The sequence below is a fragment of the Thalassophryne amazonica genome, chromosome 13, assembly GCF_902500255.1.
Source record: "Thalassophryne amazonica chromosome 13, fThaAma1.1, whole genome shotgun sequence".
Taxonomy (NCBI): domain Eukaryota; kingdom Metazoa; phylum Chordata; class Actinopteri; order Batrachoidiformes; family Batrachoididae; genus Thalassophryne; species Thalassophryne amazonica.
This window is the reverse complement of record NC_047115.1, coordinates 95019476-95047459: the sequence shown is the minus strand read 5'-3', so window position 1 is coordinate 95047459 and position 27984 is coordinate 95019476. Positions and strand designations below refer to the sequence as shown.

The 27984-nt window shown below is 41.1% G+C and overlaps 1 protein-coding gene across 3 annotated transcripts in view; it reads left to right on the top strand.

Annotated features, from left to right (window-relative positions):
* The first annotated feature begins 1882 nt into the window (after window positions 1-1882).
* The window catches only part of herc4 (HECT and RLD domain containing E3 ubiquitin protein ligase 4), an 87532-nt gene continuing 61430 nt past the window's right edge, over window positions 1883-27984 (top strand). For 2 of the 3 annotated variants that reach the window (XM_034185041.1, XM_034185039.1), the window contains exons 1-11: window positions 1883-1918; window positions 3431-3682; window positions 3841-4000; window positions 4123-4199; window positions 4294-4515; window positions 4587-4678; window positions 9706-9836; window positions 9996-10141; window positions 11821-11897; window positions 22622-22746; window positions 22865-22924. In XM_034185041.1, coding sequence (XP_034040932.1) covers window positions 3457-3682; window positions 3841-4000; window positions 4123-4199; window positions 4294-4515; window positions 4587-4678; window positions 9706-9836; window positions 9996-10141; window positions 11821-11897; window positions 22622-22746; window positions 22865-22924 — 1316 coding nt within the window. In that variant the 5' untranslated portion in view covers window positions 1883-1918; window positions 3431-3456. Of the gene's footprint in view, window positions 1919-3426; window positions 3683-3840; window positions 4001-4122; window positions 4200-4293; window positions 4516-4586; window positions 4679-9705; window positions 9837-9995; window positions 10142-11820; window positions 11898-22621; window positions 22747-22864; window positions 22925-27984 lie in introns of all 3 variants that reach the window. The other variant, XM_034185040.1, reaches the window with a different exon arrangement.

The window sequence follows — 27984 nt, the reverse complement described above, 5'->3', positions numbered from 1 at the left end:
GTCAGCATGCCAATTGCACGCTCCCTCAAATCTTGCGACATCTGTGGCATTGTGCTGTGTGATAAAACTGCACCTTTCAGAGTGGCCTTTTATTGTGGGCAGTCTAAGGCACACCTGTGCACTAATCATGGTGTCTAATCAGCATCTTGATATGTGAGGTGGGATGGATTATCTCAGGAAAGGAGAAGTGCTCACTATCACAGATTTAGACTGGTTTGTGAACAATATTTGAGGGAAATGGTGATATTGTGTATGTGGAAAACGTTTTAGATCTTTGAGTTCATCTCATACAAAATGGGAGCAAAACCAAAAGTGTTGCGTTTATATTTTTGTTGAATCTATCTATCTATCTATCTATCTATCTATCTATCTATCTATCTATCTATCTATCTATCTATCTATCTATCTATCTATCTATCTATCTATCTATCTATCTATCTATCTATCTATCTATCTATCTATCTATCTATCTATCTATCTATCTATCTATCTATCTATCTATCTATCTATCTATCTATCTATCTATCTATCTATCTATCTTTATATTTTACTGATCAGTGATCAAATCTGAGGCAACATTACTGGTATTATGATAATTATGGGGTGTTTTTGTATTTGTTTGTTTGTTGTTTAACTATTTTTTTACTTGATGTTTGACCAATCTATTCCAAAAATTAATAATCTGGAGCCAAATTCTCACCAGGTTTGGTGAGAATTTGTCCAGCTGTTTTTGTTTGTTTGTCTGGGTTTTGTTGTTGTTGTTTTGTAACTTTGTTCACCAAATCTCCCGTCTAAGCCTCAGATGACAAACACATACCGGTCACTGAATCATACATACTTTCAGAAAATACCAGTGAAGTAGAATTAAAGAGTGTCTGTCAACTAAACTGTGAAAATACATGTTACTGTTTACAGGAGAGAGTTAATATTTGAACTACTTTTCCCACTTGAGAACAGAAATAGTCTCATTTCAGTGGACTTTAATTCCACAATAGAAGGAACAGCTTTTCCTTTAACACTAAAGATGTGAAATAAAATTCATAGATTTTGTTTAGTTTCTCTGGTTCGCTTTGACTTTTTTATGACGCCAGTGAGGCTATAAGGGCGCATGCGCGTGCGTTCTATCCAGAACGTTCAGGAGTTCGCGACATTTCTACGTATTAAAGTTACGTATTAAGTTAAAACTTTAAAAACAGTTTTACTTCCGGTTAAGTGACAGTATTTTCAATTTAAAGGCTACAATAGTAGTGTAGTTTTATGTACCCTTGTCCTCAGGCTGAAAAACTTGCACACGGATCCCCGAAATAAAGTATCTTAATTGAATTTTGACCCCTCCAAATCTATTTTTGAATGATGAAACAACTTGTCATTCATCACAAACTTTCTGAATATCTGTCTTCACAATGCAGAAAAGTTACATTTATTCAGTGAACGTCACTGGTTTTTATTACAACACATCTGTCCTTGTGTTTTCTTGACTGAAGTGGAAGGTTTTGTTGGTGTTACTTGCTTCTTCTGCTCCACTCATGTCTGGGAGCACGTGCTGATGCTGCGTTTTGCCGCCTCGATCACAGAACTGCCTTAGGTTCTGGATGGCAACCACCCAAGCAGACAACTGACAAGATGACAGCAGGACCACTGTAAAGCTGTGTCAGTCTCATAGAATCCCCCATTTGTCTAGTTCATATCTTATGTGGAGCTTCCTGCTATCGTCTTTGTGCGACAAAATAAACATTGATAAAAGCAGCCCTCCCAAAGCCTGGCATAATGCAATTTTATCCTGATCAGTTTTTGTGCTGCTGTAACTTTTATTTGCAGAAGCGCTCTGCGGATGTTTGCGGTTCAGTGCCGCTGACTTGACGGCAGCAGCAGCAGCAGCGGCGGCGGCGTTTGTTGACAAGAGCCCGAGTGGGATCAGGTCGGCCTTTTTTTTACACTTATCACAGTTGGTTTTTGACATGGAAAACGTGCTGCTATGTCTTTAGATAAGATAAACCATTAAAACGTAGACAGCTGCGTGGTGTTGTCAGATTTGGCCGTTTTGGTGCGTCTGTAGCCTCTCAGGGTAATTATCAGGAGACATTCATAACGGACTGGAGCTCGACAATTACTGCCGCTAAAGTAACGGGTTTGCGATAAGTAAGATAATAAATCTCCTTGGTGTTTTTAGTTTGGTGAACATTGTCCCGTTCGCTCGTCCGTAATCACGACCAACGCCAGAAGCTATGCTAGCAGCTTTTACGCTGACAGCAGTTTATTTTGACTAACAAAAAAAAAGTCCGTTTACGTCCTTCTTACGCGTCGCTTCCCGCTGGAGAAGTTTTTTTTTTGTTTGTTTTTTTTAAATAATTAATTAAACAGTTTTTTAACCCTATATTGTTTCACTGCAGTGGAAATAATTAAATCAGGCTTTTACTGAGTGGTTTTAGGTGTGCTTTATTTTGAAAGCTGTCAAAGCGGAAGTTATTTTTAAATGTTTTTATTTTTTTAAACCCTGCTTTTAAATTAAGCGTTTTATATTTTAACATGTGATTTGTTTACAGACAGACAACACACAGTCACACACAAACACACACACCTATGGACACTTTAAAGTTCCCAATTCGTCTAATCTGCATGTTTTTGGAAGTGGAAAGAAGCTGGAGTATCTGGAACTTAGGTGTCAAACTGATTCCAGAAAGGTCCAAGAGGGTGCAGATCTTCTGTGAAACCACCCACTCCAGCAGGTGACCCACTGATTATCATCACTTTGAGTGAACAGATGGAATCAGTTAATCAGTGAAATAACCTGCTGGAGTGGGTGGTTTCACAGAAAACCTGCACCCTCTTGGCCCTTACTGGAATAGTTTGAGACCTCTGACCTGGCGGGAATCCATACAAACATGGGGAGAACATGCAAACTCCACACAGAACAGATCAGGTGGGAAGTGATCTCAGGACCTTCTTGCTATGAGGCAACAGTGGTGTTAACCACTAAGCCACCATACTGTCTAAAATGAGAACACAAAGCCAAAAATAATATCAAAAGAAGATCTTCTTGGTCACCATGTTCCAGGTATCTCTTGAGGAACTGTCCACAGCAGTGTGCAGCAGGCACTGTGACCCAGTACAGCCTCGTTTTTGACCTGGGTCATGTATGACTTTCAAGTGAAATTGAACAGTAGACTCATCCAGATCTGACCCAAGTCAAGAGGATGGTTGTTGAGTTGGCTCACCTGGCTTTTGCGATCCTGTCGGAGTGATTGCCAACATGGGTTTGAGCCACATCGTCACATTGATATTAAAGTCAATCAATCAATCAATCAACTTTTTTCTTGTATAGCGCCAAATCACAACAAACAGTTGCCCCAAGGCGCTCCAAAGTGGTGTTCACTTCGTAATACAAGCTGACTTGTGTCTCTGCTCAATGATTTGTCTTCCTCATAGAAACGGGGACCTTGTTGGCAGGGATCTACAATGCTGTGTTGGGGCAATGCTTCCTACGGACAACTAGGCTTGGGAGGGATTGATTTGGAGGTCGTCTTCGAGCCCCAGAAATGTGAATTCTTCCATGGGAAACATGTGTCCGACATGGGCTGCGGCCGCAAGCATACAGCTTTCCTACTTGAAGACGGGACAGTTTACACCTGCGGCTGCAATGACCTAGGACAGCTGGGACACGAGAAGTCTCAAAAGAAACCAGGTTAGTGATCACCCCCGCCACCATGCCTTCAGGTTTTGTACACACGTGATAAAAAGTTTTACTGTACCTTTGTGTGTGTGTGTGTGTGTGTGTGTGTGTGTGTGTGTGTGTGTGTGTGTGTGTGTGTGTGTGTGTGTGTTTGTTTGTTTGTTTATTAGAACAGGTTGTGGCTCTGGATGCACAGATCATCGTGGCGGTGTCCTGTGGAGAGTCCCACACACTTGCCCTCAATGACAAAGGGCTGGTTTTTTCATGGGGCCTGAGTTCAGATGGTCAGTTAGGCCTGCACAACTTTGAAGAGTGTTCTCGTGTGCCTAGGTAAAACTGTCAACGGACCCTATTCTGTTTGTACTTGCCAAATAATTGCCATATCTGTACTCCGTAGTGTGTGATGAGGTTTACTTCACTCAGACACAGAATAATAATTATTATTTTTCCAGAAACATCAAGAGTTTGTCAGATGTACAGATTGCTCAGGTGACCTGTGGATACTGGCACTCTCATGCACTTTCAAGAGGTAAGGACGGCTTGTGTCTCCATAATTTAGTTTGATTCATTCAGGACATTCAGGTTTCCTCAAGTGAGGCTCCTCATCGTGTTTCTTCGTCCAGGGGGCCATATCTTTTCTTGGGGGCAGAATCGATACGGACAGCTCGGGCTGGGAATAAATGGACAAAGCATTTCCACACCTCAAGTCATTCAGTCTCTGGAGGGCATTCCTTTTGCTCGGATATCAGCAGGTGGCGCTCACAGCTTTGCTCTCACTCTGTCAGGAGCAGTGTTTGGCTGGGGCCGCAACAAGTTCGGTCAACTCGGTCTAAATGACATCAATGGTGAGAAAAGTCAGTGTAGGTGGTCTTACCTTCTGTCATAATACACGCTCTAACTGTCTGCTCTCTTTCAGATCGACATTTTCCAACCCTGCTGAAGTCTCTTAGATCACTGAAAGTGATTTACATCTCCTGTGGAGAAGATCACACGGCAGTGCTGACCAAGGTAACGCACACATCTGTATCTGATAATAGAGCTGGAACACCAGTCAGCGTAATCCTCTACTTCAGTTCTGTTCATTTACTGTTTGATGAAGAAAAACAAAAATCCTGTTTACATTTTTGCTTAATTACCCACATCGGTCAGATTCCTGGTTGGTTTATCACCATTCTGCTTTCAAACTTCATTCGTCTTCCTTATTGTTTATTTAGTTTAAGTTTTTGAATTTTCAACCATTTTGCAACATGTCAAAATTATTGGTAAGCTTTTTAGTGGTGAGCCTAAAGCCTGGGTCCCACAGAATAATGAAGGATGAATAATGAGCCACGCATGGGTGTGTCAGCGATTATTCGAAGAATGACCCACGTTTTCATCTATCACGTATGAGGTCTGTCCGAAAAGTAATGGACCTTTTTATTTTTTTCAAAAACTATATGGATTTGAATCATGTGCGCTTGCATCAGCCAAGCTTGAACCTTCGTGCACATGCGTGAGTTTTTTCACGCCTGTCGGTTGCGTCATTCGCCTGTGGGCAGGCTTTGAGTGAGCACTGGTCCACCCCCCTCGTCGGATTTTTATTGTCAGTGAAATGGCTGAGCGACTGCCGCTTTACTGCATGAAATTTTTTTTCAGAAACTGTTAGAGACAGCCAGTTGGAAACCATTCGAAAAATTCAGATGGCTTTCGGTGAAGATTCTGTCTGCGTCACACGGATTAAGGAGTGTTAAAACCTATTTAAAGATGGCCCACAGTGGCGGCGGGCGCGCGGCGCACTGAGCAGCCATCGACAGGCTGGAACGACCAGATCATTTCCAAACTGAACGCTGTGTTGATCCGGGACATCGTGTGACTACGACAGAAATGGCAAGAGAGCTGGACATAGCACTTTTGTGGCACATTCCACTGTTACAGGAGATTTTGTAATGAAAGACGTGCGGAAGAATTCACGCGTCGGCACGGAGCCGCTCATGGCGCGCAACAAAAAAACACCTCCGTGTTGGAAGTCTCACAGGACATGTTGTGGCATGTCCAGCTGTTACACAGTTTCTCGGATACTCACTTGACTGAAAAGCCATCGAAAGCCGTCTGAATCTTCCGAATGGTTTCCAGCACGGAGGTGTTTTTTTTGTTGCGCGCCATGAGCGGCTCCGTGCCGACGCGCGAATTCCTCCTCACGTGTTTCATTACAAAATCTCCTGTAACAGTGGAATGTGCCACAAAAGTGCTATGTCCAGCTCTCTTGCCATTTCTGTGGTAGTCACACGATGTCCCGGATCAACACAGCGTTCAGTTTGGAAATGATCTGGTCGTTCCAGCCTGTCGATGGCCGCTCGGTGCGCCACGCGCCCTCCGCCGCTGTGGGCCGTCTTTAAAAAGGTTTTAACACTCCTTAATCCGTGTGACGCTGACAGAATCTTCACCGAAAGCCATCTGAATCTTTCGAATGGTTTCCAACTGGCTGTCTTTAACAGTTTCTGAAAAAAATTTCATGGAACAAAGCGGCAGTCGCTCAGCCATTTCCCTGACAATAAAAATCCGATGAGGGGGCTGGACCAATGCTCACTCAAAGCCTGCCCACAGGCGAATGACGCAACCGTCAGGCGTGAAAAAACTCACGCATGTGCATGAAGTTTCAAGCTTGGCTGATGCAATCACACGTGATTCAAATCCATATAGTTTTTGAAAAAAATAAAAAGGTCCGTTACTTTTCGGACAGACCTCATATCCGCTATGAAGGTGCCTCTGTGTGCCTCTCTGTACCCTGCATGTGCCACGTAGCAGCCTCTAGTGAGCCACGACCGACCGGTCATTAGAGCCTTGAATGGCTCGCATCAGCCACACTAAGCCACATAGTGCTGTGATAGCGCCATGATAACGCCATGTTGGTGCACGTTTAGACATGGGTTTGGTCCAAATCTCCAGCCCTCCCACACATGGTCCCTTTAAAATATGGGTTTTCAATTCACAGATTCACAGCAGCATTTAAAGATGTCACATTTTTTTTAAATGCAGTTCAAAAATAGATGCTCTAGTACAGTCCCTTGATTGTGCCCTGTGCGCCAGGCTGCTGTCCACCTGTAATGCACCAGACCAGCTAGAACCAAACCACTGGTTCCTGGAGAGCCGCCTATGTGCTCCTCGCTGGCTCCGTGGCTCGCTGGCTTTATTTCTTCTGCGGCTTAAACACACACACCATAATCCCACTATAAACTTTGTGTTCTTCCGTTTATTTCTGCAAAATTGCTCTTTTGCGCGCGCACCGGTGTTCCATTCCTGGACAGCTGCCTCTGTGCTCAGTCTCACTGGCTTAAATTCCATCCCTGGCTTGCTGGCTTTATTTTTTCCCTGACTTTAAACACAGTCATTTTTACACTGTGATCCTTTTAACTTTGTGTTCTTCCATTTATTTCTGCAAAATCGCTCTTTTGCCCACGTGCCGCTGTTGTTGTTCTTACCTCTCAATCAGGTCATGCTTTCTGCATAAATACACAAATTCTTAATTATTCCTGCTCAGAGGTAGCAAATCAGGGGCGCATCCAGATAGAAAGAGGGTGTTTTGTGTGTGTGTGTGTGTGTGTGTGGGGTGCCATCCACAACATCCCTTGATTAAAGATCCACTTTTGAAGACATTTTTCATACTACTATCACTACTGCTACTTAATGGTAAATGGACTGGATTTATATAGTGCTTTTCCATCTGCATCAGATGCTCAAACCACTTTATGTATCTGTCTATCTATCTATCTATCTATCTATCTATCTATCTATCTAGCTATCTAGCTATACGAGGTCTGTCAATAAAGTAACGGTCCTTTTTATTTTTTTCAAAAACTATATGGATTTCATTCATGTTTTTACGTCAGACATGCTTGAACCCTCGTGCGCATGCGTGAGTTTTTCCACGCCTGTCGGTGACATCATTCGCCTGTGAGCACGCCTTGGGAAGGAGTGGTCCCGCCCCCTAGTCGGATTTTCATTGTCTGGAAATGGCGGAATGAAAAGGACTTTTTTCCATCAGAATTTTTTCAGAAGCTGTTAGAGACTGGCACCTGGAAACCATTCGAAAAATTTATCTGGCTTTCGGTGAAAATTTTACGGGCTTCACAGAGAATAAGGTCTGTTACTACAGCTTTAAGGACCCCTTTAAGGACGCTCAGTGCACCGCGCTCCGAGCTGCGACGACGCGGCACAAGCCACCGGACCATTTCTAAACGGATGGCTCTGTGGATACGAGACCGTCGTGTGCTCTTTCTGTGGTTATCACAAGAGCTGGACATCAGCCATTTTCCGGCAGATTTCACTTTTAACAAGAGATTTTGTCATGGAAAGCCGCGCGGAGGCTTCGCGCGTAAAGACCGATTCGCTTTGGAAGCGAGACAAAGGAACACCTCCGTTTCGGCGTATCAGAGGACAAGTTTGGACATGTCTGGCTCTCCACAATTTCACTGATACTTACTGGACTGGTAAGCATTGAAAGCCGCGCGGCTTTCCATGACAAAATCTCTTGTTAAAAGTGAAAACTGCCGGAAAATGGCTGATGTCCAGCTCTTGTGATAACCAAAGAAAGAGCACACGACGGTCTCGTATCCACAGAGCCATCCGTTTAGAAATGGTCCGGTGGCTTGTGCAGCGTCGTCGCAGCTTGGAGCGCGGCGCGCCGAGTGTCCTTAAAGGGGTCCTTAAAGGGGTCCTTAAAGCTGTACTAACAGACCTTATTCTCTGTGAAGCCCGTAAAATTTTCACCGAAAGCCAGATAAATTTTTCGAATGGTTTCCAGGTGCCAGTCTCTAACAGCTTCTGAAAAAATTCTGATGGAAAAAAAAAGTCCTTTTCATTCCGCCATTTCCAGACAATGAAAATCTGACGAGGGGGCGGGACCACTCCTTCCCAAGGCGTGCTCACAGGCGAATGACGTCATCGACAGGCGTGGAAAAACTCACACATGCGCACAAGGGTTCAAGCATGTCTGACGTAAAAACATATGAATGAAATCCATATAGTTTTTGAAAAAAATAAAAAGGACCGTTACTTTATTGACAGACCTCGTATATCCATCTATCTACGAGTATAAAGCTATATATCTGTCCGTCCGTCCGTCCATCTGTCTATAAAAGCTTGCACTTTATATATACATCAATAGCCTTTTGCTTAACGATTTCCTTATCGGTCCTTCAGAGCGGCTGTTGTTTTGAGGGTGTTTGTCGGGAAAATGATCATTTCTCTCCATTGATTACAGACCCTGCAGCCGGTCTGTAATCAACTGTTTCTGCAGTGCGGCTTTGCTTTGAACCTTGAACCAATGTGCTCAGATGTATAGAGTGACATCCATGCCATTAATGTCTGAAAGGAAATGCTTTTGACAAAAACTACAGATTTTGTTTATTTCTATTTATGTCCAGAGTTTAAGGATCCAGTGACCAATTTCATATTTATTTACTTTAAGACTCAATAAAATGCTGTTGACATAGAAAACCTGTAAAGCCTACTTTTAGTACACAGAGAATTCACAGGAGGCATCGATAAGGACTTGGATTGATAAGCGGAATCGATAATGGTATTGATATTGATAAAATCTAATCAATACCCATCACTACTCATAACTCAGAAAAAGGTGCGACTTGTGGTGCGGTGTGACTCATATATATGTTTTTTTTTATCCTCTTCAAGAGGCATTTTTTGACAGGTGTAAGTTATACTCCGGAAAATACAGTACATTAAGAGAGTTTATTTGTACTCTTCAGTATTGTCTTAAACTTGGTACCAAATCACAGTATATCATTTTGCTCTTGGAGCAGTTTAGAATTTGTTAGGGCAGAAGCCAGCGCCATATTTGAGCATGTAGAGCATTTTAAATAACAGGCCGTGATTGTGATTGAGCACAGTATGTTCTTTAAAACTTACTGCCCGTTATATCAGTCTGTTTTCAATACATTTATACTTTGATAGATGAGGGTTTTATATATTGGGCACCTCCCTTTGTGACGTACTAATATTTTGGACTTGCCTGTCATAATAATCTGTTCATTTTACAGGAAGGTGGAGTTTTTACATTTGGAGCAGGAGGATACGGTCAACTTGGACACAATTGCACCAGTCATGAAATAAACCCACGGAAAGTGTTTGAGCTCATGGGAAACGTAGTCACACAGATTGCATGTGGAAGGTAAAATTTGCATTTTGTTTTGTGCACATTTGAATTCAAACCACACATTTTTAGCTCAGTTTGTTGACCATATGTCAGTTTAATTAACTGTAGTGATGGCGTAAATTGAAATAAAAATATGAAAGATTGCAGTAAAATTTGGTAAATGATGTTTTTAAGGCAGCACACTTTGGCTTTCACACCGTCTTCTGGAAAGATCTATTCATTTGGACTTGGAGGTAACGGGCAACTTGGCACTCGTTCCACCTGCAATAGGAAAAGTCCGTCCACAGTCAAAGGGCCCTGGGAAACCTTCAGTGATACAGGTGAGGAATTTAACATGTACAGATGAGGACAAATTTATCCCTCCTATGAAATTTAACATTTTATTCAAAGCTTTCCCAAGTACTTTATTAACAGAGCAAGGAATTTTCAACACAGCATTGCTAAACATCCTAGTTTTATTTTGGATGCTTACATTATTTTACTTTGTGCACAGAAAATCAAAAGGATAACAACCAACTGCCCCCAGTTGGTGGATTAGTGGTTAGCCTCACCTGATACCCAAACCAGCTCAGCTGGCTCTTTTCAGTACAAAGAAGCAGCAGCTCTACTCAGAGTCCCTCCCCGGATAGTCCCTCACCCTGCCTCTGAGTGTATGCCTAGATACCCAACAGAGGAATCTCATTTCCACGGCTTGTATCCGCGGACGTGTTCTTTAAGTCATTACCCAGAGTAATAGGTGAGGATAGGATCGGAATTCTGATAGACGAGTTTCCTGCAACGGATTAATATCAGCATCCAAAGAACTTAAATTGTCTCATAGTTTGTTTTTTGTTGTCCCCCGCTGGCCCAAAAGGGGGATTATGTCATGGCAATGTCTGTCTGTCTGTCTGTCTATCCATCCATCTATCCATCCCATAAAAGTTATAAGCGTTTTGACATCAACTCCTCTCACATTTTTAGGAGGAATTTCTTGAAGCTTGGTACATGGCCCATTTTACCAGAGTCATGGCCCTTAATTAACAAATCTAGGCTCCCTCAGTTTCATGAGTGGGTGTCTGCATTCTGAAATTGTCAACATACCTTGAAATGTTATCAGAATGTACCAAGCACTTGTACCAAAATGACTGTTTTGTAAACCTTTTACTTGAAAAAGACCAAATGGAATGTAAACCCTTGAAACAATGGAAAACAAGAAACACCGCTACATAAAATGACACGTAACAGAACAAACACGCACTGCAAAGAATAATGTTCATAACACCTGCAAACAGCAACATGCAGGGTGACACGTGTGTGTTAGTGTGTGTTTGACACAAATATCAGATGTAGTCACCGAAGTATTCCATTGGGAGGAAGGATGGAAGGGAGGGAAGGTTTGTGAGAGAGAGAGAAAAGCCCCTCTCACACAGAAGGTGGGTGTGTGGTGTGTTAGCATGCTATACTCGCCAGAACATACTGCCAGTACTGGTGACTGCCCAAGGTTAGTCCGTTTAGTTTCAAGTTGAATGTCATAATTCTCCGTGAGTTGACAGGGAACCTTCAGGCTCACAGACACGCCACCACTTCACTGCTTTATCCATGTTAAATGGTGTGTAGCGCCGGGCGAAACGCTCCATAGGGTCCTTGTTGTCCAGGTCAGTTGTGGGCAGATGGATGGATGATGTTTCTTTATTTAACCAAAATTTTTAGTCAAATCGGTTTAGTTATTCTAGTGGCTGGAGGTCACCATGTTGGAAACCATGCCAGTGTCTTGCCTGAATTCTCTCAGAGCTTCATCAAGCCCTCAGTGCTTTTTTTTTTTTAACTTTGGTGTTATGAGATGACAGAATATATTGAGTTATTGTCTGCACAAGCTGGCTGCGATGGACTAATTATCTCACACGCTAATCTATATTTTTGCGGTCCAAGCCCTACGCTGTATATCACGGTATATTTGTATGAATACGAAGTGGTTCTTTCATTCATTCAGTTTTAATTCTTTCTTTGCGTTACGTTACAGGTGCAGAGCAGAACTGCATCGTCAAACGGATCTATGCTGGTGGAGACCAGAGCTTTGCTCATTTTTGCACTGCCAACGTAAGTGTTCATGGACTAAAGACTTTGATGCTGGTTTCTTTATGGCTGAATTGTATCATTCTGTACATTTAATTACTTTTAGAGGCGTCAGATAATCAAATTCCATTGTAGTTGCTTATGAAAGGCAAATTTCAAGAGTAATTTTGTTTGGCATACTGCTAAATGATCAGTGCCAGTAGATGGATATGTTAAGCCCCTCGTACACAAAATGTGTGTGTGTAAGTGGCAACCATTGGCATGCTGTACTTGCCGTGAATGCCAGTGTGTCGAATGCTTCCTGGCCACTATTTTATGAATTGTGTCTGTTTTTTCCATTTTATCATGAATTTGGAGTTTCTAAGCAATTTGGTGTTTTCCATCCTGTCACATAGATAATAGGGCACCACAAACATTTTTTATTTCAGCTGCAATCACCGAAGCAGTCGCAAAAAGTATTTATTTTTATTCAGTTCCCATTGGAGAAGAAAAGATGAGGCAGATGTGAGAGGTCATGTCGGTAAGTGTTAGCCTACACAGCTAACCAGAGTAGCTACATTCTCTCACCTGCAAAACGGCCTCGACACATTTGAGCTCTGGGTCACAAACAAACCACAACACATGTCCACTTTCTCACAGCATCATCACTTTTTCTTTGCATTTACACTTTGTTTGCGTGTAATTTGCCCAAAAACAGAGAAAATGCTGTTTTTTTCCCCCCCCCCGAAGTAGAGAAATTACGTCATATGCATCATATTTTATCCCTTTAGCGCCCGCCCTCAAACAAGACTGCGGTGCCCAGTTAGCATGGTGTGTAAGGGGCGAGTGTTTTTAACATGACAAAACATGTGCCACACCCAGGCAAGTGCCCACAACCGTGTGGTGACGTGTTTGTGGTAGATGGTGACATTTGCCTCGAAACACCACAAACACGCCGTCTGTGTGAGAGTAGCTTTAGTGTTTGTTTGGTGGGAAATAAAATGTGTTTCTGGCAATTTAATAACTAATATCTTTTGAAATCTACACCATAGCATAGCTGCTGAACCAGAGTTAGCATCGTCTTCATGGGTCATTTGCATTGTCTTCCCTCTCCGCTATGACAATAGTCATATTAATTGTGAATCCCAGAACAAGTGTCTCATGTAATCACAGTAGAGAAGCTTGAATCTTCGACTGGACTGGGTTGGTTGACGCGAGGACGTTTCGCTTCAAATCGCAGAAGCTTCCTCAGCTAAAATTCTTGCTCTGGTGGTCTGACTTCTGTCTTGACTCTTGTAGCGAAGAATAATCAAGAAGTCACAAAAGCTGGAGTTTTAAACCTAACCAGACCCCTCCTACCGAGAGGCAGACTGCTACAGGCCAGTGACTAAACAGCAGCTCTAATTAGCACCTATTGTGCTCTAGTTAGCACCCTTCTAATGACAGGGCAGCTGTCCCTCCTAATGATGGGATGGACCATCTCTTGATGGCTCCCTTGATGACTCTGCTGATGACGTGAATGACTCATTACCATGAACAAAAGACTGAAACTGCTTTGACCTGAGTACCCCATTGTAAACAGGGGATAAAGCGTGTCTCAGACCCCCTCCCCGGTTAAGGCTGGGTTTCAAACATTTCACAAAGAATGCCTCCTTGACCCCTCTCTCAAACAATTTCTTCTCTCTGGCTAATATTTTAACTTCCTTGTCCTCAGATGTGTAGTTAGTGTCTTTAAGGTGGAGATGAACTGCAGACTAAGGTCCACTGGCGCCCTCTCTGCGGTGTTGGTATAGCCTTTTGTGTAAAGGTTGCTTAGTCTCACCTATGTAGTGTTCGTTACAGTTTTCCTGACATCTGATAGAGTTATGACTGATAGATAGTGATAGAATACACTACTAAGCACGACTAAGGAACCTTTACACAAAAGGCTATACCAGCACCGCAGAGAGGGCGCCAGTGGACCTCAGTCTGCAGTTCATCGCCACCTTAAAGACACTAACCACACGTTTGAGGACAAGGAAGTTAAAATATTAGCCAGAGAGAAGAAATGGTTTGAGAGAGGGGTCAAGGAGGCATTCTTTGTGAAACGTTTGAAACACAGCCTTAACCGGGGAGGGGGTCTGAGACACGCTTTATCCCCTGTTTACAATGGGGTACTCAGGTCAAAGGAGTTTCAGTCTTTTGTTCATGGTAATGAGTCATTCACGTCATCAGCAGAGTTGTCAAGGGAGCCATTAAGAGAGGGTCTGTCCCATCATTAGAAGGGACAGCTGCCCTGTCGTTAGGAGGGTGCTAACTAGAGCACAATAGGTGCTAATTAGAGCTGTTATTTAGTCACTGGCCTATAGCAGTCTGCCTCTCAGTAGGAGGGGTCTGGTTAGTTTTAAAACTCCAGCTTTTGTGACTGCTTGATTATTCTTCTCTACAAAAGTCAGACCACCAGAGCAAGAATTTAAGCTGAGGAAGCTTTTGCGATTTGAAGCGAAACGTCCTCACGTCAAGCAACCCAGTCCAGTCGAAGATTCAAGCTTCTCTACTATGGAAACCACCTGGACAACTGAGAGCCTACACAGAAACATGTAATCATGTCAGGGGGAATCAAATGGCAGCAAAAGATCAAGATTTCATTTAGAGAAAGAAAGTGGTGGTGTAAACTTTTAATAATCCATTAAATAGTAAAATATGAGAATCGATCATCATGTAAATGTTTGATCAAATTTTATTTCATTAAAGGACTCTAATAAAGGGCTGGCTTGTCTCACCCTGATTCAGACTAGCATGCATTTTTTGAGGGGCATCAACAGGAAGCAGTGCTGAGAGGTTTCATGAAACAACTCTACATTTTTTTGAATATTATCCAACTCATGGAAAAGCAAGAAAGGGTTTCCTCCACGCTGGAAATTTAAGATAAAATAGAGAGATGGTCGGTCAGAATACACAGCATGTCTAGACATTTCTTATGAAAGCACATTCCTCACATGGCACAGTACCTATCTACAGTATCTATCTATTCTGGTTCTGTTACTTGGGACATATAACTATATGCCTGCTTATCTTCACGTTTTTGCAAAATTGGGTTCAGTGATTGGAATGATTCAGTTCCATTTATTTATACAAGGGCTGTAAAAAAAAAAAAAAAATCAATACTCAAATATTAATCTAAATAGTTATGGGATTAGATATGCATGTGCAACAGTAACAATACCAACAGTGCTGCCTGTGCCTCTTCCAGTTAACACATAAATTCACACAGTACTGCTGCAGACAAACAGGCACTCAGCTCTTCCCCACACTTTAACCTCCGCTGAATAACGGGTACAAAAAAAACCCTGACACATTTCCTTTTGGTTCAGATGAACCAGGGCCTTCATAACACCTTGCTGGGACATAGTCAGAGACAGCCAGCTACAACGCAACATTACCATTGGTAATAAAAATGAAAGCTGGCCAAAGGTGAAAAAAAGAAGTCACAGAGCCGTGTTGGATATGACAAGACTGAACTGTGACTCGTTTAAGTGTGGTTGGTGTCGGAGCCGTGACTTTTACAGCCAATAACAGCTTCATACTAATAGCGCAGCGGGTAACTGAAAAAATGCTTCAAATGATGATGCAAGCACCAATTTTGGCACACATACTCTTTAGACATTACTCTTTTAAAAATGCAGAGTGGCCATGAACTTTCAATAGGCGGCCAAGAAGGGGTCAATTGAAGAATTACACAGGGGTCAAAATTTAAAAGTGCTCCAGTCGGGTTCCGGTGATGACGTCAGACTAAGAGCAGCAGAGCCAGATAGCTCCCGGCCGACATACCGATAAAGTTATACATTTAAGCTGTCTTTGCAGCTATATGCACATCCAGCCGAAAGATAAACGTCCGCAATCATGTCTGGGAAAGAGGGGGCAACGAAGAGCATCGACAAGCGGAGAAATACTCAGAAAAACAACCCCCAAGCGGCTGAGTCCAAAGATGGCGAAGGTGGCGAGGCTACACGGGCTAACACAGGTAGCATGGATAGCATTAAACCATGCACGCAGGATGACTTGGTTGCCTTATCAAAGAATATAACTGACAAGATTGTGGCTATTATAGACATTAAAATGATGGAGGTCTCCAACAAGCTCAACACGATTAATGCTAAGCTGGACGCTGAATCTCTTCATTTGGATGCGGTCGAGCAGCGCATTTCTGTCACAGAGGAGAGCATGGAGGAGCTGGAGGCGAGATTGGCGAATGACGAAAAGAAATTGGCGCTCATGACTGAACGACTGGACAACCAAGAGGCAAGAGGACGCAGAGACAACCTCAGAATTTATGGCGTAAAAGAAGGAATTGAAAAGGGGAATGCTCTGACCTTTTTTGAAACCTGGCTGCCCAAATTGCTCAACTTTGAAGCCCCCAAAGGCCGTCTTGTACTGGACAGATGTTACCGGACTGGGGGTGCTGGTCATGTTGGATCAGATACTCCCAGAGCTGTAATCATGAAGCTTCACTACCCAGCAGATAAAATGAGAGTGCTGTCACTGTGCGCTGGGCGTAAATTGACGTGGGAAGGCGCTACAATCACCATTTGTCAGGATTTTCCTCAAAGTATTGTCCAGCAAAGAAGAGCGTTCAACACCGTGTGCCAGAGGCTTATCGCCAAAAACATCAGGTTCCGGATGAGGTATCCAGCGATCCTCGCGTTTTCACATAACAAGAAGGACTACTCTTTTGACAGCGCAGCAGCGGCTGCAGTCATCGTGGACGCGCTGGAGCAGGAGGGCTCCTGTGAGTAGTTGCACGTGATGAGTCGGTCTGGGTGCGAGTGGGCGCAGGTGAGGACTGTACACTGGGCAGATTCTGTACTTGCGCTTGCAGTTTGCTCTGTTATCTCTTGGTATCTCGGAGCCTAATGACTTTGGAAATAGGGGACGTTATTTTCCCTTTTGTTAGTATGTGTGTGTGTCATGTTGTGTTTGGGAGTGCATGTTTGTGGCACTCAAGTTAATTTCTTCACACTGAGCAGACTCTTTATGTTGTATTTTAATGTGGATTATATTGGTCTAGATATAAACCCTGCACCTTGTTTTTACATTTTGAAAACTTATTTTTGTGAAGAATAATGGGTACGGTTAAATATATTTCTTTCAACGTAAAAGGTGTCAACAATGTAATTAAACGTAAAAAATTATTAACCTGGCTAAAAAAGGAAAAAACATATTACTTTGTTGCAAGAAACCCACCTTACTGATAAGGAACATGATAAATTAAAGCAAGAATGGGTTGGGCAGATTTTTTACTCTTCATTTTCCTCTAGTAAGAGAGGAGTGGCTATTCGTAATAAAAATACTCCGTTTACTTTGGATAAATGCATAAAAGACAATCAGGGTAGATATGTGCTAATAACATGTTATTTATAGGGGGAACACATTTTTATAGGGTGTGTTTATGCTCCCAATGTTTATGAGAAAGTCTTTTATTCTAAACTTCTGGCAGATGCTTCTAATATGTCACAAACCTTCAGTATCTTAGCAGGAGACTTTAACTGCCCGATGGTCCCAGAGGTAGACCAGTTCCCCTCAGCTAAACCAACTAGCTCCAAAATGAGGGATGCAACTAAACAGCTCTGTGCTGATCTTCAGCTGCTGGATACATGGAGAGTGATTAACCCAACAAAGAGATTATAGTTTCTACTCTAACCCTCATCGTAGTCACTCCAGAATTGATTTTTTTTTTTCTACCAGAATGGTGCTTGCAGAAGTGAGGAGTGTAAAATAGGAGCACGCTTACTCTCTGACCACGGTGAAGTTTCTTTGGTTCTTTCCTTCTCCTCAACCTTCATCACATCATTGGCGTCTAAATACATCATTGTTGCAACAACCAGATTTTGTAACACATCTAACTAAACAGATTAAAGAATTTCTTGCTTTTAATAATAATGACACTAATTCCTCTATTCTCTGGGATGCATTGAAAGCATATGTTAGGGGTGTTATAATTTCTTATAGCTCTGCCAGAAAGAGGGAAGCATTGAAAGCCCAACTTGAATTAGAAACGCAGCTCAAGGCACTTGATCAATTAATGAAAACAAATCCATCTCCCAGTCTGTCTAAAGAGCTGGATGTAACTCGATCTGCCCTTAACCAACTTTTATCCCAAAAAGCTGAAGCAAGTTTATTATATGCAAGACACAGAGTATTTGAAATGGGAGACAAACCAGGCCGTCTGTTAGCTCGCTTAGCAGCTGGTAGATGGGAAATACGGTCAATTTCTACTCTCCAGGATGAAAATGATAAAAATCACTATGAGTCTAAAAAGCTGATTGAAATTATGAAATCATTCTACATAAATTTATATACCTCGGAATTGAAAAGTTACGAAAGTCAAATTGAAGATTTTCTGAGTAGCCTTAGCCTCCCTATCCTTTCAAAAGAAGATAGGTTGTCTTTAGGAGATCCAATTACAAAAGAAGAAATTGCTAGTGCCATAAAATCACTGCCAAATTCAAAGGCCCCAGAGCCAGATGGATATGGCACTGAGTTCTACAAAACCTTCCATGATTTAGTTAACCCACTCTTGCTGGACATGTATCTGCACTCTTTGCAACAGGGATCTTTGCCCCCCTCTTTATATTCAGCAAATATCTCTGTAATATTGAAGAAAGATAAACCTAGTGATAAGTGTAGTTCATATCGTCCTATAAGTTTAATAAATGTAGATAGTAAAATTCTGTCTAAAATATTGGCCAAGAGGTTGGAGGTTCTCCTTTCCTTATTAATCAACAAAGATCAGACAGGTTTTATAAAACACAGGACGTCTTTCACAAACATGAGAACTTTACTTAATTTAATCCAATAGACAAAACATAATAATAATAAAGGTATCATTGTCAGTCTTGATGCAGAGAAGGCATTCGACCGGGTCGAGTGGCCTTATATTTTCATGGTCATGCAAACATTTGGATTGGGTAATAACTTTATAAATTTGGTCAAACTTTTATACTTTTCCCCAATGGCTTGTGTATTGGTTAATGGAGTTAAATCTTCACCCTTTCAATTGGGCAGATCTACTCGTCAGGGTGCTCCATTTTCACCATTAATATTCACTCTGGCAATAGAGCCTCTGGCTCAGGCCATTAGATGTTATGAAAATATTTCTGGATTTGAGATGAACAATAATATATAAAAAATTGTACTTTATGCTGATGATGTCCTGTTGTTTATCTCTGATCCAGAGAAATCTATCCCAGAGCTCATGGAAACTATTACGTTATTTTCATCACTATCTGGCTATAAAATAAACTTTGATAAATCAATGGCACTACCTCTTGGTTATGATGGAGGTCTTCCCTCTATACCTAATTTTCCATTTACATGGTCTATCTCAGGTTTTACATAGTTGGGAATTTTTGTTTCCCCATGCATAGAAATTACTCTTAAAGTGAATCTTCAGAATGTGTGTAAAAATATTAAAAGTGACCTTCTCAGGTGGAGGGATTTGCCAATATCATGGATGGGTAGAATCAGCCTGTTAAAAATGAATGTAATTCCAAGACTTTTGTACCCATTGCAAATGTTGCCTGTTTATTTGTCAAGAACAAAAGCTAAAGAGATTGAGAGAGACTTGAGTAAGTTTATCTGGAAGGATAAGAAGTCCAGATTAAGGATGAGTGTTTTACAATGTCCAGGAGACAGAGGAGGTTTGGGTTTTCCTAACATTCTTCTGTGCAACTGGGCTTGTCAAGGCAGGGTCATCTGGGAATGGTTTCAGTTTTATCTGAATGGACTCTCAGACCCTTTGAAATCCTGGATGTGTACCCCATACAATCTTTTAGGGGAAATTCTGGCCAAGAAAATTCAGCCAGAGATGCGGTCTAATCCAATTTTGATGAACTATCTGAAAACGTGGAAGGACATGTCTACTCATCTGGGACACAGGAGCAACTTTTCCTTTATTATGCCTATTGTGGACAATAGACTGTTCCCCCCTGGTGTCAAAAGTAAAGTGTTTGCAGATTGGTATAAAAAGGGAATTCGTGTTATCAAAGATCTTTATGATGAAGGAGGCAATCTTATGTCTTTTGCTCAGGCACAGAGTCGTTTTAGCCTTTCTAAGAATACTTTTTTTTGCTTTTCTTCAACTTCGTCATTTCATTAACACAAGCAAACTGCAAACTCCTTTGTTAAATCCAATTGAGGTTTTTATGATTACATTTAAACTGTCAAAAGGTTTTATTTGACATTGCTACAGCACTTTACAATGCGCTAAGAGAGATGGAATAGAGAAAGTTGTCGGAAGGTGGGAGGAAGATCTCCAGTGCACATTTACAGAAGATGATTGGCAAGAATCCATCAAAAGTACTCAAGCAGTGTTTGTGAGTAGTAAATACAGAGAAATGCATTTTAAAATTTTTCATAGGCAGCATAGGACTCCTTATGTTCTTAACAAAATGGATCCTAACAGATCTTCAGCCTGCCTTAAGTGTTCACAGTCACCCGCTACCTATATACACTGCTTTTGGAATTGTCCCAAAGTATCTAAGTTTTGGTCCTATATTACTAAAGAAATTGGTACAATTTTGAAATGCAAAATTAATAAGGATGCGGGACAATTTGTACTAGGTTTACCAACAAAAAATATATACCCACATTTTGAATTAATTAAAAAGTTTCTTCCCTGGCTAGGAAATGTATACTAAATAATTGGATTAAAGACAAACCTCCTACAGTTACAGAGTGGTATCGAGAATTTTTTTAAGTGCTGCCTTTGGATAGAGTTAGTGCTAAATTGAAGGGTAACAGTGAGCTATTCACTTAAACATGGCATCCACTCATAAATTATTTGCCTTCTCATCTGAGACTTACTATTATGAGAGGGTCGGGTACTTTGGGCTAAATATTACTTTTATTTCCATTTTCAATTTTTGAGTGCGCTGGTTGAAAAGTCTATTTTTCTTTTTTATTATTATTATTTATTTTCTAAATGATTCACTACATCCCAGTGTAACCTATTGTATAACTTATAACTATACATTTTTGTTTTGGTTTACATTTGGTTTTCTCAGTGGTGTTGTTAATGTTTGTTTTATTATGTTAAAAGCAAAAAAATATTATGAAAAAAATAAAAATGCTCCAATCATATTGAAAGGTATTCCATATTATTTGTCTGATCATAAAGATTCCAAAAAGATATAGTTTAGACAATCTGTGAATGAATGTTCTTGAGTTATGGGGTAAAAACAGGAAGAATGGTGACAAAGGTCAGTTTCAGTTTGTACAGGGGTCAAATGTTAAAGTTGCTCCAATTTTGGTAAAAAGTGATGCAGATTATTAGTTGAGTGAATATGGTTTTAAAAAGGAATAGTTTGCATCATGTATCGTGCTTAGTTATCATTTTACAGGGTAACATATGTCACATGTCATAGAATCCAATGGATGCTGACATTGTTTAACCTTTACTTTGCAAACCAAGCACGCAACACAGTCAAAACTATTCCATGTATTAATTCTATTAGCTCAACCAGTAATTTGCACCACTTTTTACCAAAATTGGAGCAACTTTAACTTTTGACCCCTGTACAAACTTAAATTGACCTTTCTCAGTGTTTTTGCTGTTTTTACCCCATAACTCCAGAACATTCATTCACAGACAGTCCAAACTATACCTTTTCGGAATCTTTACGATCAGACAAATAATATGGAATACCTTTAAATATGATTGAAGCATTTTTAAATTTTGACCCCTTCTTGGTACCTATTAAAAGTTCATGTGGCCACTCTACATTTTTAAAAGAGTAATGTCTAAGGAGTATGTCTGCCAAATTTGGTGCTTGCATCACCATTTGAAGGATACCTCTGTAAATATTCACTTATCTGCTGCACTATAATGCTGTGTTCATGATGAGCTGGAAATCTCAAATTAGAAACTAGTGTTGTCATTGATGTTATGGTTTGTATTGTTCTAATTTCAATTTTTAAAAATATGCCTTTTAATTTTTTGTTCTTTTCCCTCGTGATATCATAAATGGTATTTTCCTGAGTGTCATGTTGAGTTTGAAATTCTAATATCGTCGCAACTGTAATTTCTACATTTATATCTAATACAATTTGCATTCATACCTGATTTTGTTGCCTCCAAGGCACTACACCCTAGTCAGGTTTACAGCTTACCCACTGCCTGTCCACACATACATTGGCAACAGTGGTCAGAAAAACTCCCTCACCTTTTTTGATTGTAGGAAGAAACCGCAACCAGACCAGGTTCAGCGGTGTGGCCGTCACCTTTGACCGTACTGACAGAAAGGAAACTATGAAGCAAAAGCACAACAAAGAATTGTCAAACATGCAGAGACAGAGATGTGCAGCTAAGCAGCCATATACTGTTCATACAGTGATGCATATGGTCACCTGTCTGTTTGGAGTACCAGGTCACAGTTTATTTAATTTTATGGGATCAGATTTATTTTTTTGTGTGTTGTGGTTTTAATGTGAGAGAAATGTAAAAATTTGTAAGTGGCAGATTTTTCACACTTAATGATTTCTGACCTTTAGCTTACTTAAAGAGCGCCTTCTTAAATCATCTGAGTGTGAACCAGATGATTTATTGAATTATTATCAAATGGTTTGATTTTATTAATTTACTTCCACATGATTTGAAAACAACAATGGAGTGGAGCTAAAAAACAGAATTTGGTGGTGCTGTTCGACACTTAAAAATGGTGACAGAGTGCCAGTTTAAACTTTGTTTTCAAGTTCAAATGGTTGACAGCTGTTTACATGTTTTGTTACAGAACCAGCAGGTCCTGGAGGACGTCAGGATACACGATGCTCAAAGAAAGATTTGTACCTTGAATGAAAGTGTCATACAGAAATGGCTTACCCACTCCCCAGGAAGACTCCCCGTAGACGTCTCCAAGTAAAGTCTTTTTTCAGTCTCTGGACAGTTTGTTCTGATGTTGGTTGTTATTGACGCTGCGACTGTGTGATGGAGACACTGACTCTAATTATAATTTATATCTTTCTCATTCTGTCAGTGAGATTGACCTCGTCTTCTCCTCATCAAGCTGCCTCAATGGATCATTTCTGTCTTTGAGGTAATCACATTTTAGGTGACGTTAATCTCCATCTACAGAGAAATCAGAAACTCTTTATCCACATTTAGAATCATTTTTGATATTTCTTTTTCATGAATACAGTATTGTACATAATTTACAGCTGGTATCTGTTTTGATGAGATTGTAAAAATATTTTCAAGCCACAGTACTTTAATGTACTTTGTACTTTAAACATGCCCACTATGTCCCTCTTATGTAGGCGATGTGGGACTGACATGTATAATTAAAGTATTTGACCCATTCAGATAAAAGTGGTGGCTGCTGTGGAAACCCATTGATCTGCTGTTCACTTTGGGCCCAGGTCTGTCTGGAGTCCACAAACAATATTTCTGCATCATAGCTTCCGCATTAGCAGATTTGGCATGGAAATTGTAAATACTTAATGTTTTGAGGGACACAGTGCACACAGTACAAGAATGCAACTACAGATAATTGTTCAACAGTATTGTCATTGTGCACAAAGAAATGTCAGTTTTGTAATCTGCAAATAGTGCATTGTATATTTACAAAAAATAGACACACAACAATAAAATATAGATACAGAAACATACACACTCATGAAAATAAGCAGTGAAGTGCAAAGCAGTTCACAATAAAATACAATAGAATGCAACAAACAATACGTTTACAAGGGTGCAGAAGCTTATATAAGGTGTAGTATGACATGTGGAGTGATGTGTGTTGGAGTTAGTGTGGAAATGTTGCACAGAGTCAGTGGTTTAAAGTGAGACATGAGTGGATATTGAACATTGGTCTTGTCAGACTGAGGAGATGTTTGAGTCCAAGGAGTCTACAGGTTTGGGGGACAGCTGTCTTTCACTCTGTACAGTCTTGGTCAGAATTACTGGCACTCCTATGTTTTACACATTTAGAAATATTTTTAGAAATAAATGCAAAGAAATCAATTTTGTATAATCCTGTTATTTAAAAAAAAGTCCAAATAACAGCAAAACAAAATGCGTTCATGAACATAGATAGATAGAATGTGCACTGGAGAGTATTATTGGTACCTTTTGATAAATTTACAGTAAGTTGTCACTTTCAAACCAGTTTGTCTTTACGCAAGTCAGAATGAATAAATGAACATTTCCAGTCACTGAAAGTGTCTTTCACTTCATTTGCATCAGTTATATGAAGAAATGTGAACAGCGTGATAGTGGATGGTAAATCTGTCTGGAGTAAGTAGCTGCTTCTCAAAGTGTCTGTGCAAGAAGGATACTAGTGACGGAAGCAACCAAGCCGTGGCAGCTGTGAAAGGGTTTTAGGCTCTTGTGCATGTGACTGTGAGAAACTGCACACAGTGCAGCTTTCGACTGCTGCATCACCAGTCAGGGCTGCACAGTGCAGTGGCAAACAGACCACAGAAAACATGAAATATCAGCTACACTGTGCCAGAAGGACATGGGAGACTGACACCTGGATTTGCTCAGTGCTCTTTTCTGAAAATCCTGCTCCGTCCCACTCAACCACGAAGCTGTGTTGATGTCACAGTCAGGAGTTGCCCTGTGTGGAATTTCTACAGTCACATCCACAGAAGCCTATAATTCTTTGAGTTGTTGTGAATGTCTCGCGTCTTCCCTCACTAGTCTCTCTGTCTTGCACACTCACTTCGTTTTTCTGGACTGCCTACTCCAGACTAATTTACCAAATGGTGCCATGCCGCTTGTGTTTCTTAGTGATTGATGTAAATGAAGTCAGACGTATTCACTAACTTTGAAATGTTCACATGTTCATCTGCTGACTTGTGTAATGGAAGCTTTGTCTGAGTTTACGAAAAAAAAAAATTCTTGCTTTTGTTTAATACCTTTTGGCATTATTTTGATTGTACAGAATTGGTTTATTTCTGCACATAAGATGTACTTTAAATGTAGTGATTCGGTTTACAGTGCACCCTGATGTACTGTAGTGTGGCTGTTTGTCTTTCTTGGAGTGAGGGATGTGTGGTGACCCACACAGAGTGTCCTCACTTCACCACCTCAGAAGGTCTGTTATGCTATTTAAAAAAAATTAAACAGGATAATCAACAACGTGAATGCAAATCATGAATAGTGCCTGAAATAATTTCTCCAGGTGGTGTTTCCACTTGCTAAAAAACCCATCCCATCCTTCGTCTCATCCCTTTACCTCCTTCACCCAAGTCCTGTGGTGACAGGCAAGTGACAGCTGTGGGTACACTGGCAGTCATAGCAGCAGACCTCCACCCAGACAGCTCAGAACACAGGGTCCTTCTTCAGAGACAGGAGCAGCGATGGAGTTTGGCAGCCATCAGAATGACTGAGTAGCCCTTTTTGTGAATGCATCGCTCACCTCCCTGGCATGAGGAAGGGGCTAAAAAAAGGTGTCCTAAACATTGCCTGCTCCACTTCCTCCGAGCCAGCATCCTGCTGCTAGGAACCCTACTGTGCATCCAGAAAGTATTCACAGCACTTCACTTTTCTCACATTTTATGTTACAGCCTTATTCCAAAATGGAGTAACTTCATTTTTCCCTCTCAAAATTCTATTCACATCACCCCATAATGACATGATTTTTTTGGCAAATTTATTGAAAGTGTGCAATAATTCTTTAAACAAAATTAGGCAGGTGCATAAATTTGGGCACCCCAACAGAAAAAAATACATCAACATTTAGTAAGGCCTCCTCTTGCAGAAATAACAACCTCAAAGTGCTTCCTAAAGCTTCCAATCAGAGTCTGGATTCTGGTTGAAGGTATTTTGAACCATTCTTCTTGACAAAACATCTCAGGTTTGTTGGTTTCCGAACATAAACAGCCTGCTTAAAAAAGCACCACAGATTTTCAATAATATTCAGGTCTGGGGACTGAGATGGCCATTCCAGAACATTGTACTTGTTCCTCTGCATGAATGCCTTAGTAGATTTTGAGCAGTATTTAGGCTCGTTGTCTTGTTGAAGGATCCAGCTCCGGTGCAACTTCAACTTTGTCACTGATTCATGAATATTGTTCTCAAGAATCTGCTGATATTGACTGGAATCCATGTGACCCTCAACTTTAACAGATTCCCACTACCTGCACTGGTCACACAGCCCCACAGCATGATGGAACCACCTCCAAATTTTACTGTAGGTAGCAAGTGTTTTTCTTAGAATGCTGTGTTCTTTTTCAGCCATGCATACCACCCATTTTTATGTCCAAATAACTCAATTTTAGCTTCATCAGTCCACAGCACATTATTCCAAAATGAAGCTGGCTTGTCCAAATGTGCTTTAGCGTACCTCAAGCGATTCTGTTTGTGGCGTGTACGCAGAAAAGGCTTCCTCTGCATTACTCTTCCATACAGCATCTCTTTGTGCAAAGTGCGCTGTATAGTTGAATGATGTACAGAGACACTATCTGCCGCAAGATCATGTTGTAGGTCTTTGGAGCAGGTCCATGGATTGACTATGACTGTTCTCACCATCCTTCGCTTCAGTTTTCTGAGATTTTTCTTGGCCTGCCACTTCGGGCTTTAACTAGTATTGTGTCTGCGGTCTTCCATTTCCTCACTATGTTCCTCACAGTGGAAACTGACAGCTGAGATCTCTGAGATAGCTTTTTGTATGCTTCCCCTAAACCATGATGTTGAACAATCTTTGTTTTCAGGTCATTTGAGAGTTGTTTAGAGGCTCCCATGTTGCTGCTCATTAGAAGAGATGCAAAGAAGAGAAACATTTGCAAATGGCCACCTTAAATACCCTTTCTCATGATTGGATTCACCTGTGTAAGGAGGTCAAGGATCAGTGAGCTTACCAAACCAATTTTGTGTTCCAGTAATTAGTGCTAAATGTATTCAAATCAATAAAATGACAAGGGTGCCCAAATTTATGCACCTGCCTAATTTTGTTTAAATAATTATTGCACACTTTCTGTAAATACTAGAAACTTCATTTGACTTCTCAAATATCAGTGAGTTTGTCTGCTATATGATATATTTAACTGAAATCTCTGATCCAGACAACCAATGTTATATAAATGAAAATCATGGAAATCATCAGGGTGCCCAAACGTTTGCATACAGCTGTTTGATGCACCTATCTTTGGGCAGTTTTGTCCATTCCTCTTTGCAGCACCTCTCAAGCTCCATCAGGTTTGGAATGGACTATTTTTGCTTCAGACTGCGCAGAGCGTGAACTGCTGATTAGCGACACTGTGTTCTGCCTCCCAGCCCGTAACAGGACATCATGGATGCACTCTGGCTCAAAGCATTGGCATTTCATTGACTACATCATCTGAAAAAGATGCAGGATGTATGCGTGACAAAGACAATAGGTGGTGCAGAATGTTGCACAGACCGCCACTTCAGTCTTAAAGCTCAACGTTCGAATCCAATCCAAATGACACCCACAAGGCCAGAAGGCTCCAAAATGGCTCAACATCACCAAACTGAAAGATGGCATCATTAAACAGACCTATATAAATAAATTTTACTTACTTACTGCTTTGTGGAGACAGTGGAAGAATGTCTAGAATCTTCCTCTATGGACATCCAGAATGTAGAGATTAACTGGAACACCCCCAGCGAACTGATCTACGTCACAGCTACAGAGACCCTGGGACCAGAAAGCACAAGATGAAAACTGCGATGAAATCAAGCAGCCTCTGGATAAGAAACGCCATTTCTATCAAGCCTACCTGAGCAACCCCAAGTCTACTGTAAAGAAAGATGCGTATAACTCCATTGGCAGGAATGTTCAGCAGAAACTGCACCAGAAGCTGATGAGATCCAGGGTTACACTGACAGACATGACGTGAAGAAATTCTGCGATGCCTTGAAAGAAGTCTACAGTCCACCATCCTCAGGATCACCCCCCTTCCCCCCCACCCCAAGTGTAGATGGGAACATATTGATCACTAACAAGAAGATTCTTGTGTAATGAGCTGAGACCTTCGACAGCGTCCTGAACCGCTCTTCCACTATCATTGTAATGAAGTCATTGATTTTTGTCCAAGTGCCCATCAACGAAGCACTGGACGACCAACCAGCGTTGCTTGAGACAGAGAAAGCAATCTGTCTACAGAGGAAACACCTGAGACCCCAATG